Source organism: Talaromyces marneffei, chromosome 2 (genome assembly GCF_009556855.1).
Source record: "Talaromyces marneffei chromosome 2, complete sequence".
NCBI classification, from domain to species: domain Eukaryota; kingdom Fungi; phylum Ascomycota; class Eurotiomycetes; order Eurotiales; family Trichocomaceae; genus Talaromyces; species Talaromyces marneffei.
The window spans coordinates 541,355-555,812 of NC_072349.1; the positions used below are offsets into that span (position 1 = coordinate 541,355).

The window sequence follows — 14,458 nt, forward strand, 5'->3', positions numbered from 1 at the left end:
CTCTTTATGTGTGTACGCTGTATGTATGGAGTTCAATTTCAAGAGGAATTGATTCATTCAATTTACCCATAAATCTATATCCTGTAGGTTGAGAACTGATTACTCCGTATCGGGATCATCAGGTAAATAAACCACCTCCCTCCCTTTTCCCTTCCCCTTCCGCTTCCCTTTATCTCTGCTGGTTTCACCTCGAGTCTCAATCCGCAGCTGCTCTCTCTCAAGCCACCTCTTTTCCCCCACCTCAATCATCTGATCATCAATCTCAACATGGACTCTCAACTCCTTATCAAGAAGGACATTGTATATCCTGCGAAGTTCCCACCAATCTTCTTCGCCATCACTATCCACAAACAATTCCGCCCCTCTTTCTTTGTGAGTAGGAGATAGAGTAGGGAACGCGAGCATGAGGATATCCTTTGACCACGGACAAGCCCTCATGGCACGATAGAAGACATTTTGTGCTGCGGAAATGTCTTTGGTGCGATGCAGCTCGAAAATAATGTATAGTTTCCAGAGGGAGGGGGATGGTGTTGCATTTCCTGAAGGAGAAGAGGGTTGTAAGGCACGCTCGAATGCGGCCCGGGCGGAGTGGATCGTTGCTCCGGTATACACGGGGCGAGTAACTTCGATAAGGATGGTGAGGAGTGATGTTGTTATTGGTACTTCTGTTGATGATGATGTAGGGTGAGAGTGGAAGACGCTGCGGATACGTTCATCGACGCGGAAACGGAATTCGTTCCAGGTGAATAGTGACAGCAGTAAAGTGTTGTGTGGAAAGAGGGTTGTACTTTCGATGAATAAGTCGCGTATAGCGGATGGTTTGTAGGTGTGTTTTGTTGTTATGTGATGATACACTAGGCGGGAGCGGGATTGATGCATGAGTTCTAAAGCCGAGGATTTAAAACTTTCTGTGGCGAGAGAAGAGGATGCGAGACGGCTGAAGGTACTGGTATAGACCTCAAGAGCCGACGGCAGACTGACCGAGTTCAGGAGGTAGTGCAGTAAAGCTATCACGTCCGTCCACGCTGTAAAAGAAGTCAGATCTTGAAGAGATACAGCGTGATCAGAACACTCTATCAAAAACCGCTCTGTCTTCAGACGTTGTGCTGGACTCATATTCATCTGTTTGGCTTGCTGCAAAGTCTCCAGGTTGATCGTGAAATCTGGAATCGAGCTCAAAATCTGAACTGCTGATTCTGGCTTACTTTGGCCTAGATACTCCCAGACCCAACTGCGTATAAGAGAACCATACTCTAGTCTTTGGGCCTCTGACAAAGTCGCAGCGATGGAAAATGTAGAAGCCCATACGTGCGATGCTGTTGAGAGGTTTCCAGAACGGCATTCCATCAATGCAAATGTATTATAGAGCGGCAGACTGGCTGATCGCTTTTTGAGTAAAGATTTGGCATATTTCTTGCCGTCATTCGGTTTTATCGCATACTCAACAGCCAGCGCGAGCGTCGCCAATTCATCATCTTGAGGAAAAGCCCCTACCAGAAGCTTCAAGGACCGCCGAACCCATTCGGTGTCAATGATTGTCTGGTCGTGGTTAGTGATGTCCTTCCAGATTTGCATTGACCGAAACCAATTGCCATTTGAAAACAACGTGTCGACCGAGTGTATCATATTTTGCAATGGGGCTACATTGAAGATTGCAGATGGATTGGGCTGAATTGCTTCGTCGGGACGAGCGTTGGTCATATTTATAAGAGAAGAATCCGACAATTGGACTAGCTCGGTACGCAAAAAGGCGTTGCCTCCTGAGGCAGAAGTCGATGTCTGTCGTAAAGGAGGCAGATAACAGAATTTCAGGAATTCATGAATCAGTATGCTCTTATCTTTCCAGCTGGTAAAAAATGGTAGAAAAGGTTCAATATCAGACCACAAAACTACACGAAAAGGATCATCATTCTCAACAAGGTCCGCTGTTCGCGCAGGTAGACGAGAACTATGGCTCAATCGTCGCTCTTCCATACTCCACGATGAGAATAATGACTCTACTTCGAGTAGTGTTTGTGCGTCGTTTGAGACTGATTCCAGCTCGACGCTTTTGCCACTGTTCCAGCCTTTCGACCCAGGATCGCCGATACGTGCAACTTCCGAGTCCCAAAACGATGCAAAGCCATTCAGGATATCAACTTTGGACGAATTTGAATATTTCTCAGGACGAAAAAGTGTCATTTCAAGAATAGCCTGCCAAAGACCAGCTGCCAGTTCACTATACCCTGCTTCGCGCATGAACAATGTCATTCTCAAGAAAAGATAAGCTTGAATGGATTCTTGTTCAGCGTTAACTTCACTGGACGCGTTCATGTCCATGCATTCCAAGTAAACATCCTTGCATCGCTCAAATGTGAACTCAAGAAAGGCTGTCTGTCGAAAATCGATATAGCGCATCCATAGGCTGATGTAGCCGGGATTATGTTTAAGGATGGCATGCCATTGCTCAGCCAGTCTTTTTGATTCCCATAGAGTAGCCCCTTCCTCCAAGTACCCTAATAGCAAGCGGTCCTTGTCAGGGTGTTTTCCAACTTTCTTCAGAGCTTTCTCGTACAATGATACTTTGATATCGGCAAGACTGCGTTTCTCAGCTGCGGTCAACTGCCGGCTAATATCAGACCCAGTAAGAAGAGTATTTTGATACTTAATCACTTCAACCCAGGCATCAACATCCCGAGGATTATCTTCGGCCCGCCGCAGAAGCTCCGAATTCTGCTTATTTGCCTCTCTATCCCATCTTACCGCACTGCCTTCTTCGTCTGTATCTGATTCCAAAGATGCTTCCATGTCACTCGGGATATCTTCTTCGGGATTCGCTTTTCCGTGAATCGATCGATATCCATATTTATCAGCTTCATCATCAGAAACATCACTAGAAAGATATCCACCAGACATCTTCCGCCTCTTACGGCTGCCATCGTGGCTGAGCGGAATGAAGCCTTTAGAAAGGTCTTCTTGGTCATCCGTGACGGGCTTCTGGCGAAGTTTAAACACTTTTCTTTCCTTTGTATCCGCCCGTGCCAGTATACTCTTGGTCTTTTGGCGTGCTCCATCAGGAATCCAACCACCTGTTCGAATTACCACATAGTCTTCTCCGTCGTAGGCGCGATCGATCTTGAATCGCGAAGGTAGTCCAACGACGCCACCGCGTCCTGCACGGTGATATTGAGGTATGCTGTATCGATGTATGGTTCCGTAGACCACATTATGAATGTCGCCCCTTCGATCGATAGTGTAGAAGTCCTGCGATTCGTCTTTGGTCGGAGGGGGCGCTGGAGAAGCTGGTCTTTCTTCTCTATGTGATCTTTGTTCGCGGCGTCTATCTCGAGAGTGCGAGCGACGGCTATGGCTGTGATGTCTCGATCGCTGTCGGCTTCTTTCATCTCGCCGTTCGTCGTCTGCGCGACGCGATTTCTTCACATCTCCGGTTGGCGATGGCTTCGCCTTGAAGCTGGCGAATTTCGGGACCGGCTTTTCCTGCTGCATTCAAAAGTGCCAAATGCGAACCTTGAAGGAATTCGCAGATGTCCAGCTAATTCAAGTCCATGTTGTCGAAGTCACAACATCAAAGTTGGCTTGCGGCTTCCTTTCGTATCAATGAAGGGTTCGGTTAGAGTTGCTCTTGCCGCCGCTTGGAGCTCCGCGGGACCGGGAAAAACTTCCCTCCCGAGAAAACAATTTTTTGATTCTTCAATCTGCAGACTCGACACCTCCAATTTTCCTACACCACCACCTCATCTTGCCTTGCGCAATCCCACAACACACTTTACTACGCGATGGGGCCTTGAGACGATATAGCGTCCAAATCAATTAATGACCATGGCATCCTCTCTCGCCGCACAGTTGGCACAGGTTGCCGCCAAGTCGACGAATCCTCTCGACCTCAAGGCGCAACGGGTTGCGCATTCAAAATCTCTGATCTTTGAATACAAAGTCGCCAAATCGCAAGACTTTGACACATTATACCAAATTTGCAATGATGCATTCCAGGAGCTATGTCGACTGGACGCACGATTCACGGAGTTCGAGCGAACAATATTCAGCGTACACAGCAAGACTGAAGATCGTGCGGAAATGACTGCGGCACAAAATAAAGAGCTCGATGCTGCACTGGAATCATTTATGGGCTTGGTAGGAGGAAAGTTGCAACTGACTCCAGCAGTCAAAGCATTGGAGTGGCTTATCAGACGATTTCGGTATGGACAATTTTCAATCTCTACACGAAAGGTTTGCTAATATCGTTTCAGCGTCCACGAGTTCAATACTGCTTTTCTTATCCTTACTTTCCTTCCATACCACTCGTTACCGATCTTCCTTAACCTTTTGAACATATTACCGGACGATTTAACGCCGACTTTCAAGTTTCTCCAACCCTACAGGACGGAGCGGGTTAAACCTCCAATGGAAGCCATAGTTCGCGCCGCAGCAAAAACTCCTTCTTTCTCATCAGCTCTCAACAATTATACCCTCCAAGTCTCGAAACAAAAGGCACATTACCATGGATTGTTGGCATTCTGGTCCGGTGTAATGACGCAGGCATGCTCGGAGATGCTAGTGGCTGGACGTGCTGGGCGTCGAGACGTTGAAAAGAAAAACCACGAAGATATTTTTATTCGACTTTTACCTATATTGAATGACGGGCTGGCGTTGAAAAAAATATCGGAATTGGTTATCGGGTGTTACATGATCATTGTCGTATTTGTCACGAAAGCGGCTCTGACAGAAGATGTTCTTGATACCTTGATGACTGTGGTGGCAGGTTCCTGGACCCAAGAAACAGTGAACTCTGCTGTAGTGACACTGGCAGTTCTAGCTGAGCAGAAATCCAACCCCACACTACCCAAGAAAGTCGTTCGCTCTATCACGAAACTTGACAGCCCTATCAATCTCTTGACGGACGTCGCTTCCCAGCATAGGGCCTCTCGACTCTCCCTCGGCTTAATTGGTGGCTGTCTTGAGAGCTTGCAAAAGGACGATTCTGTAAAAAGCCTAACCTTGGTGTCACAGATCTTCCAACAAGGACTTTTGGATGAAGGCGCCAGTAAGCAGGCTTTGGAAATGCTGTTTCAATCCACCATGGATGCTCAGAAAAGCGACAATCTGTCACTGGACGTGCAAACCCGAGTGTCCGACCTGGTGCAGACACTCAACGGTTCCGAAGTTTATCGACCACTTCTGCAAGCTGTGACCACGAAGACAGATATGGATATAGACATTCTAGAGCACAGTCTTCAAACCATCATCAGAGCTCAACCTGCTCTTCCGGCCAGTGAATATGTTGAAATGATAGATATTGAAGAAGAGCAAGAAGTTGATAGTTTCACACCGTTGCTGCAATCTCTCGCAAAGGAGCCTCTTGCGTGTTCATCGTTTCTTTCTCTGGAGACTTCGCCTATCTTTGAGCAGGCGGTTCAAGCTTTCACACTTGCTGTCGACTCCTCTGACAAGCTTAAACAAATATCCAGTCTCCCATTCTTCGGGAAGTCTCAACTACTGGAGAAGCCTCAATATCTGTCATTCCTTGTTAGGGTATTCTCTGGGCCATATGCAATTCGCACTAGGGTTGCTGCTATAGAGTTGATTTCCACCTCTCTTAAAGCAGAGGAGCCAGCAGCAGATTTGCAAGCCTTACTTCCATATATAATCGCAGCTTTCGCCGACCCATCACACGCCATCAGGACAGAGGCTGCCAAGCTTTTCAGCAATCTTATTTGGATACAACGCAAAGCAAAGAAAGAAAGCGATACCATCTCCCCATGGGCCAAAGACAGCCTCTACGAACAGCGAAAGGAGATTCAGGCGGTGTGGTTATCAACTTCCGATGCACAAAAGATTATTGAACGCGTGTTGCTCGATGGTTTGGAGGGTTTTGTCCACGATTCGCGTCATGTCATTTCCACAACCCAAAAGGCACTCAAGGGCTCCAACTCTGATTCCGACAAAGAAACTGGTACCGAGTTGAAGAAAGGTCTCAGACAGAACTTTTTGCAGTTCTTATGCTGCCATATCATTGCAACACCAGTCTTCCAAGTCAAGCTCACCCTCCTCAAAATTGTCAATGGCGTGGACAAGGTTGGTTCTGTGACGCGAACCAAGCTGTTGGCACCCTTCATTGATTCCTGGCGTGCTCTTTCTGAAACGCAAATCTCTCAGATTTGCGATAAAGAAAAGATCGATTTGCCCGAGTTGGAGCAAGAAGTTGCTACCACCATCAGCCCCAAGGATTCGGATGCTGAAAAGATCTTGTTCACCAACCTCGAAAAATCAAACATCAGGCCTACATTTGTTTCTGCTGTGTTCATGCGCATTGAACGGATTTGGAATAAACTCGGAGGAGACAGGCAAAATGCATCTGCACAAAAACTTTTTGCCTTCTCTTTCAAGGGTCCTGAATCAGTACAAAGTTATGCAAAGGAAACACTCCGCAATGTGTCCATCAGCGGATCAATTCTCGTTGATTTCCTCAACAGGATACCCGAGTTTGTTGCCGCATTGGAGAGCCACAGTCCCTCTCCAAAGAGGCGACGCACAAACCACAACAATGCTGTTGCTACTTTATCTGATTCTTCTGAGTTGGACGAGGTCATGGGCAAGGTGACGTTCATCCTCGAACTTGTCGATAATTCTGTTCCTGAAGATCATCCTGAACTTACCGCAGGCCTCTTCAAATCATTGGCAGCTCTACATCACCTCAAAACCAGAATCCAGTCGAGTCTCGGTTATCTCCTCAGCCTGGTTCTTGGTAGTTTGTTGGCCATTGTTAACAAAGCGAAGAAGTCGTCAAAACCGTCCTTTGACACTGCTGCTATCCGGACTGATCTGGTCGTCGACTGTGTTAGAAGCTCCGAGAGCCCTCAAGTACAAAACACCGCTCTTCTCTTGGTCTCTGGCCTTGCCGTCATTGCTCCTGAACAGGTCCTCCACAGCGTCATGCCAATCTTCACATTCATGGGATCCAGCGTTCTGAAGAAAGATGATGACTACTCGGTAATGGTAATCGATCAGACAATTGACCAAGTTGTGCCGGTTCTTGTTCAGTCATTACGCAACCAAAAGCGCGACATTGTTGCTGGAACTTCCGAACTTCTTCTCAGCTTTACATCTGCCTTTGAACATATTCCATCTCATCGCAGACAGCGCCTGTTCCAGGCATTGGTTAGCAAACTTGGTGCAAAGGACTTCTTGTTTGCAGTTCTGGCCATGCTTGCGAACCTTCATGGTCTAGACAAGAACGTATCTGTCTTGATGACTTACTTGGCTTCTAATCTTGATCCTCAAGACCAGCTCATCACTTATCAAAAGTACCTAAGCCTGGTCAGCGATGCCTTGAAACCAAAACCCGGTATTTCTCAGATACTATTGGGTGTTGGAAACGAGGGTGCAAAGGACAAGCACATTATTGCGGAAAGTCTGCTGCGGTCGCTTTCCTACTGCTTGAAGCACTCTAGCTTGAAAGCTCAGATGGCTATCGTCTTCAACTCTGATGCAGAAGAAACGGTCACTAAAGTGGCTGGTCTCTTCTCTCAGATTCTTGAACAAGTCCTGGTTATGTCCGATGCCGATGCCGTCCAAGATGTTAAGTCTTTGAGCAACGCATGCAGCGAGACTCTTGGATCAGTGTTGGGAGTCCTGTCTCTTGTCGACCTTCTTGACACTATCGAACAGCTTCTGCAAAGACCTAGCCCAGATCTTCGCCGCAAGGTCCTTCGCTTACTGGAAACCCGACTCCGCCAACAGCCCGAACGCGAAGGTGCGGCCCAGAACAGAGTCCTGGAATTCATCTCCTTCCTTAACCAAGTTGTTGAAACCTCGGATGATGTACTGCTCAAACATGCTGCTATCGCCTGTATCGACCGAATCGCCGAGAAATATGGCCGCAAGAACCCAGACATGGTACTGCCATCGGCTATGGTCATCGGCAGTGATTCTTGCCTTGGTCAAGAAGACAACAGAATTCGCGTTATGGGTCTGTTGTGCCTCGCATCGATGGCAGAAGTGCTTGGCGAAGGCATTATTCCTGCTCTTCCAGAAATACTCAAGAAATCCCTCGCGCTCTTGGAAAGCAGTATGGAAGGAACCGTCAATGAGCAACTCCACAATGCTGTCTACTCTTTGTTATCTGCTCTTTTGGTGCAAGTTCCGTTCATGCTCTCCGGCAAGACGCTCGACACGATTCTTCGACTATCTTTCAAATCTGCCGAGCTTGGATTGTCCGATGAAGGAAACGAGACTCGCCGTGATGCCTTGAAACTCATTGCGAAGAAGTTCGATGTCAAGGAATCATATGGCGCTGTTGAGAGGAATTGGACCATTGCAGTCTCGTCCGGACCGATTGCTACGAAGGAAGTCCTCGACATTATCATCCTCGCGATTGAGAAGCATCCCAAGTCTGCTACTTCAAAGAACGTCGGCATTCTCTCGAAGTTGTTATACCGTGCATTCGATCTACGCCGAGAACAGCAGTCCTCGGAGTCAACCCCTCAATTTGAGGAATCCCAACTTCAAGCAATCGAAGATCTCGTCAATAACGTTGCTATCAAGATGATCTTCAAGTTGAACGACACCATCTTCCGTCCTCTCTTCATGGAGATCGTGGAGTGGGCGACGAACGGCGTTTCCAAGAGCGATACCAAGGGCCGAATTCTTCGATTGACTTCCTTCTATATGTTCTTGCAGAAATTCTTCGGCACGCTCAAGTCGATTGTCACTAGCTATTCAAACTACATTATTGAGAATGTTATTGAGGTTCTTGAATTTGCCAAGCCGAATGTGAAGGAGTCGAAGGATCTGTGGTTATCTGCTGTTCGGACGCTTAATGCCGCATTTGAGCATGACCAAGATGGTAAGTCAATAAGCCTCGGTTCCAATACATCCTCTAAATACATACACCTATATAAACGATTTTAAATTTGATAATCGCTGACATATGTTTATAGCGTTCTGGCAATCTCCATCCCACTTCAACGGCATCTCCAAAGCCCTCATCTCTCAACTCCCACGGGCCACCAACTCAAGCACCGCAACCATTATCATCGACGAAGTGGTACCAGCCCTCTCCGAACTCGCAGTCGCCACCGACTCCCCCGATAACTACAAGGAAATGAACACCGCACTCATGAAATATCTCCGTCCTTCAACCAGCACAGCCACAGAAGGCGGTGACAGTGCACATACCCGACTCGCTGCACTCAAAGCCGAGCAGGCGTTGACCGACCGCCTGGGCGAAGAATGGCTCACCTTGTTGCCGGAGATGTTGCCCTACATCAGTGAGTTGATGGAAGATGAGGATGAAATGGTGGAGCGAGAGACGAGGAAGTGGGTCAAGGGTATTGAAGATATACTTGGAGAAAAGCTTGATGATATGTTGACTTAGATTTGTGTATATTGGGGTAAAATGTGATAGCTTTGACATGATTAATAGGCATGATAGGCGTTTTTTTTTCCCCAGTTGGGTTATTTGGAAATTGGTTATGTTAGCAATTAAAAGTTGATATTCATTGTTCAAAGCAACTAGACCAAAAGGCTACATGAAAGCTCGATGCTATAACGAACAGAAGCTCGTCCAGTATCTAGAGATTTCCTTTCATATGATTTCATATCCCGACTTATTCAAAGAATAGTAATTAGAAGCTCTCTTTACCACTAAATTAGACATCAGGTTAGATACTATCAAAACCAATTGGATAGACTTTCTATTCGTGGAATTTTTCTCATTTTCAAGGTAAGTGGACATTATCAGGGTAAAAGTGGTGTAACCCTAAATGCTCGCTAAAGAATACATTGATCAAGCAACCTCAAATCCATATAAATTCATTTCAAGGAGAGCAATCTAGTCACTGAATCGATGTGTCAGATGGCCTTAAGATGTGTATACCTTTTTTCCAGCCGAACCTGGACGATGATCACGAAGTATACGTATGATATCCTCGTTTCCGTTCTCGACTGCATGATCTAAAGCAGTCCACCCTTCATTATCCTTGATAGTGATGTTACAGCCATAGTCGAGAAGAACTGGCACGATAGAGTAGTGTTGACGAATGACCGCTCTTATCAAGGGCGTCTGGCCGTGGTTGTCCTCTGAATTGATATCGACTCTACCAGTGCGGACGAATGCTTGTACAATCTCCACTGCGGGCTTATTCCTCTCAAGGGCCCACGAGAGAGGCGATCGCCCATGGGAACATCTTGAATCCGGATCAACACGATCATCTGCAAGAAAAGCATCAACGATATCGAGTATCCCATACTGAGCGGCATAGGACAATGGCGACCGCTCCTTGTGATCTCGCGAATCTGGGTCAATTCGTAGATCAAGCAGAAAAATGCGAACAATTTCAAATGTCCCTCCCTCGGCGGCATAGGATATAGCCGTCCGTCCTTCTACATCTTCAGAATCAGGAAAGTCGCTGGCGTAATATGGATCGGGAATATCGTAGAATTGCTGAACGGTCTGTGCACTATAAGACATAGCAGCATGCATCAACGGTATCCGGTCCATATCATCTGTTAATGTACGGTCGGCGCCATATTCAAGTAATTTGCGAACACATTCGTATTTACCGTCATGAGCAGCAAAGGATAATGCTGTCCGCCCGTGCAGATCTACCGAGTTAAGATCAACGCGCTCGTGACTATCGCGAGGCATACCATGTGCCTCTCGTGCAAGCTGTAGCCAATTTTCATTGTCTTCTGAGTAATGAAACTCTAGATTTGGAGTCACCAAGTCATGCACAATAGATGCAAATCCGCGACGTGCAGCCCACATAAGTGGAGTACAACCGCTTTCGTCACTTGATTGAAGATTGACACTTATGGTACGTAGCAGTTCTTTAACAGCATCTCCATATCCGTTCATAGCGGCGTATGCGAATGGGGTCTGTTCTTGTTCATTCTGTTGGTTCGGGTCAACGCGATCGACCTGAATCAATCTGCGCAAAAGGGCCGAATTGTTTAGGCTACAGGCGCAGAAAAACAAGGCCCCTCCTCGCCCACTTCTCTGGTTAGATGATGTCAGGATGGGGGATTCAAGGGGGAATTCTAATGAATTTCTTGGTGTTTTTGTTTCTGACCAGAGTCTTGTTTCCTGGTCAGCGGAGGGTGGTTCTTGGTCAGCGGAGGGTGGTTCGGTGTACGGGAGCGCATCATTAACAGATAGAACACGCCTATCAAGGATCTTGCCAAGTAGGCATAATTCCGGTATCTTACTTGCTGACGTCGCACACAAGTGGTATATGCTGTATAATTTTGCATAACTAAGAAACTGAAAGGTATAATCACGAGGTACGTGATGTTGTGCATTCATAGCTTGGATCGTTCTTCCTATATCCTGAGTTTGCCTTGTTTTTGAGCTCCTTGTTTTGAGCCTGAGGAGCCTCAAAGCGGCACTTTGGACGCTGTTGTGAGAATCAACCGTTGATTTGACGATATCATACGGCGTAACATTCAGGCGTGGGACAACTGATGTAGACAGCTGCCTATCGAATTGGTCGTAGCTGAGATAAGTGAGAATCAACCTGGCCATCCTCATATTGGCATCATCGATATCAAGCTCCGCGCCCCTCGAATCACGGTAATCCTCAATCAAAAATTGTTTGACACTGTGATGTATAAATTGAACGGTAGAATCTTCTTCATCAATAGTGACGAGACTTCCACAGTATGTTAAAACTGATTTCACATCGTTAAGTAATTTCCCTGGATCCCAAGTGGTGTCGCCAGGTGTCACACTGAGAACCTCTCGAAGCTCTTCACTAGTCAGAGGACGCTGAGCCACCGTGAGAATCTCCAGAACCGTTCGCTGTTCTGGTTTTATTTTTTGCTCGTGTTTCTTCAAGATGCGTGTGAATGTATTTGAAAGATCCCTGGGAAGGTTATCCAGCGCTTGGCGAATCCCAAGATCTGTCTTCATTGTACAAAGAATGTCGATCTGAAGAGCCACCCAGAGGAACATCCCCTGTGATCCAACCATGAGGCTATCTCGGACATCGAGAATTAGCTCTGGGTCGCCTATTACCAGCTCATCTGACTGGATACGATTCTCTAATTCGCGCTCAATGAAGCTTTCAATGTCTGGGTTGTCGACTGGGATCGAAGTCTTGGTACATTGAACAAGCTGTTCACGGGCATACCGTAGGAGTCTATTCGCGTCCAGTCTCAAAGAAATACATATATGCAGATTTAAAGTTGATTGCATCCTTCGAAGATACCCAATCACTTTCTTTGCCACTGGATGGTCACACTCATCAAGACCGTCCAATACAAATATTGCTCTGTGCATGAGTGGTAAAGCAGTATGCAGCAGTTCGATAAGACTGTCTATATCTTTCAGTTCGGTCTCATCGAATCTCTTTGGATCAAGAGCGGAAGGTTTGAAGGCGACCAGAAGTTGTCGGGCCAGAGAGCCGATGATTGTTTGGGCCTTCAAACTTTCTGCCTCGTCATGTCTGCAAAAGAAATATGCCACAGCGGTCTTGTCCTCGACATTCAGGTTCAGATCATCAACAATATTCGCCATTAATACAGATTTGCCAGACCCTAGCCTTCCCGTATAAATGAGAGTGGCCGAAGTCTGGAGTTTCTTCCAAGATTGATACATGTCATCCGAGTGGAACACCGTCGAATTTCCAATCTTCCGTGCTTGTTTCCACTTCACCTGGTAGTCATACCTTGAACACAAATCAAGGACTCGTCGAGTTACCGCAAGTTGTTTCTGATGGGACTCGAGAGTTCTGAAACTGAGGGACCAATCTCTGAACTTTGAATTCTTGGTCGCCTCATCTTCAGATCTCTTGGCCATCAATATATTCACTTCTTCCTTGATTGCTGTGGCCCAAATCTCAAGCTCCGGCTGGAAAGAATCCAGATTTGAAGTATTCAGAGTAGTCGTGAACTGCATAACTGTCGACTTTTGGGTATATTTGAGAATATGGTGACATAGACGAACCACCACGATAAAATACTCGCACAGATTTGATTGCAGTTCCTTTGACCGAGGGTATATTGCCGCCATGCTTTGGTACCGAGGCGCTCCCCGACCAACAATCATGAGAAGTTGGGATACTTTCTCGAGATATGAAGCAGAATTCACTAGCGACTAAGAAGCTTGTCAGTCATATTCCTCTGTATGGCGTTACGGATTTACACGGGGCATATCCAGACCGCATACAAATCCATCCCCATACAAATCAAGGCATGCACAGGTTGTCTGGGGCCATTGGTTTGTATCAATGCGACGCGGTTTGGCGGAGCAAAATGCCCCATCACGTTATGGCACTCACCATTAAGGACATTCGCACAAGTGACCACACACCGCATGCAACCAGATTCTGGGAGCCGCCTACCAGGATATCACCCAGGCCGACAAACTGCTGAACACCTTGCAAAAAGTTTGTAAGTCGCGGGCCGTAGCAACGGCCGCGACCAACCTTGGGCGATATTTTCTGGTCGATCTCCGCCGTTAGTTGCATGACATCGTGAATCTCCGGCGGGGTTTTGTGAACTTGGGCTCGGCATGAGTTGAAACGAAGTTTTTGCTCCATGGTAAGATCGGCCTCGAATTCAGATACGGCTTGCGCCAGCCTGATTTCCGGCTTCAGTCGAGCACTCATTGCCAATGCCAATGCCATGATGAGGCTGGATAATAGGCTGGTGCCCCGCGCGATATTATATGAGTTATAAGGCCAGCTCGTCACATAATGATGGCATCGAGATGTGCGCAACACTAGTTATACTTCAAAGATACCATAATCAGGTCCCGGCTGAGCATTTACCGGTACCGGTAGGTTCGATGCTGGCGGAGCAACAGATTCAACACAATCATCGACGAGGCTGGGCTGCAACAACACGAGCGCAGCAGGTACTCCGTGCCTTTTCGCGACGGGCCATTTCAGGCTAGTCCGAGGCTGTCCAATGTCCATGCATGATGCGCCGCCGCCACCTCATTGGGCATAGGATCATGAGGATGGCACGGACGGCTTAAAATGTGGAGGCGATGATAGGGATGTTTTCGCGAGTTGTTGAAGGCGTTCCTCTCAATTTCTGTAGGATGCCAAAACCGGGTTATAGCTGCCCGTTGCGCAGCTGACCAATCAGGTTCAGAACACCTTTGAATCTCCCAAGTTCGGATGTATAGAGAACAGAACCTACATACGTAGCTATAACGAACGAAGGCCTCTCCAAATTTATCTGGATCAGACGTTATTTCAGTGATAAAGGGTGCTTTAAGTTACCGTACTATGCACAGTATTGGATAATTTAGCACAAAGTCCTCTTAATCTTCATATTAAGAAATCTAGATGTAAGATTTAGACGTGCTATAGCCGGGTTCTACTCTATTCATCAACACCTTAAAAGGAGGTTCTAACAAAAAAAAAAAAGGATATTATCATATATCAAAACAATCAATTTATCTTTTGGTAGGATGCATGTCATCCCAAATCATATCACCGTCTATCTTTCC

At 46.8% G+C, this 14,458-nt stretch overlaps 3 protein-coding genes across 3 annotated transcripts; 1 reads left to right on the plus strand and 2 right to left on the minus strand.

Annotated features, from left to right (window-relative positions):
* Positions 1-99: 99 nt before the first annotated feature.
* On the minus strand, positions 100-3,486 carry EYB26_002539 (uncharacterized protein; the record flags this gene model as incomplete). Its single annotated transcript, XM_054261844.1, has 1 exon — positions 100-3,486. The coding sequence occupies one exon, from the start codon at positions 3,484-3,486 to the stop codon at positions 100-102; it is 3,387 nt and encodes a 1,128-aa protein (XP_054117819.1).
* Positions 3,487-3,819: 333 nt separating this feature from the next.
* EYB26_002540 (uncharacterized protein) lies at positions 3,820-9,373 on the plus strand (the record flags this gene model as incomplete). Its single annotated transcript, XM_054261845.1, has 3 exons — positions 3,820-4,196; positions 4,248-8,842; positions 8,937-9,373. 3 exons carry the CDS (start codon positions 3,820-3,822, stop codon positions 9,371-9,373), a joined length of 5,409 nt encoding a protein of 1,802 aa, XP_054117820.1.
* Positions 9,374-9,859: 486 nt separating this feature from the next.
* On the minus strand, positions 9,860-13,625 carry EYB26_002541 (uncharacterized protein; the record flags this gene model as incomplete). Its single annotated transcript, XM_054261846.1, has 2 exons — positions 9,860-13,093; positions 13,278-13,625. 2 exons carry the CDS (start codon positions 13,623-13,625, stop codon positions 9,860-9,862), a joined length of 3,582 nt encoding a protein of 1,193 aa, XP_054117821.1.
* Positions 13,626-14,458: the final 833 nt, after the last annotated feature.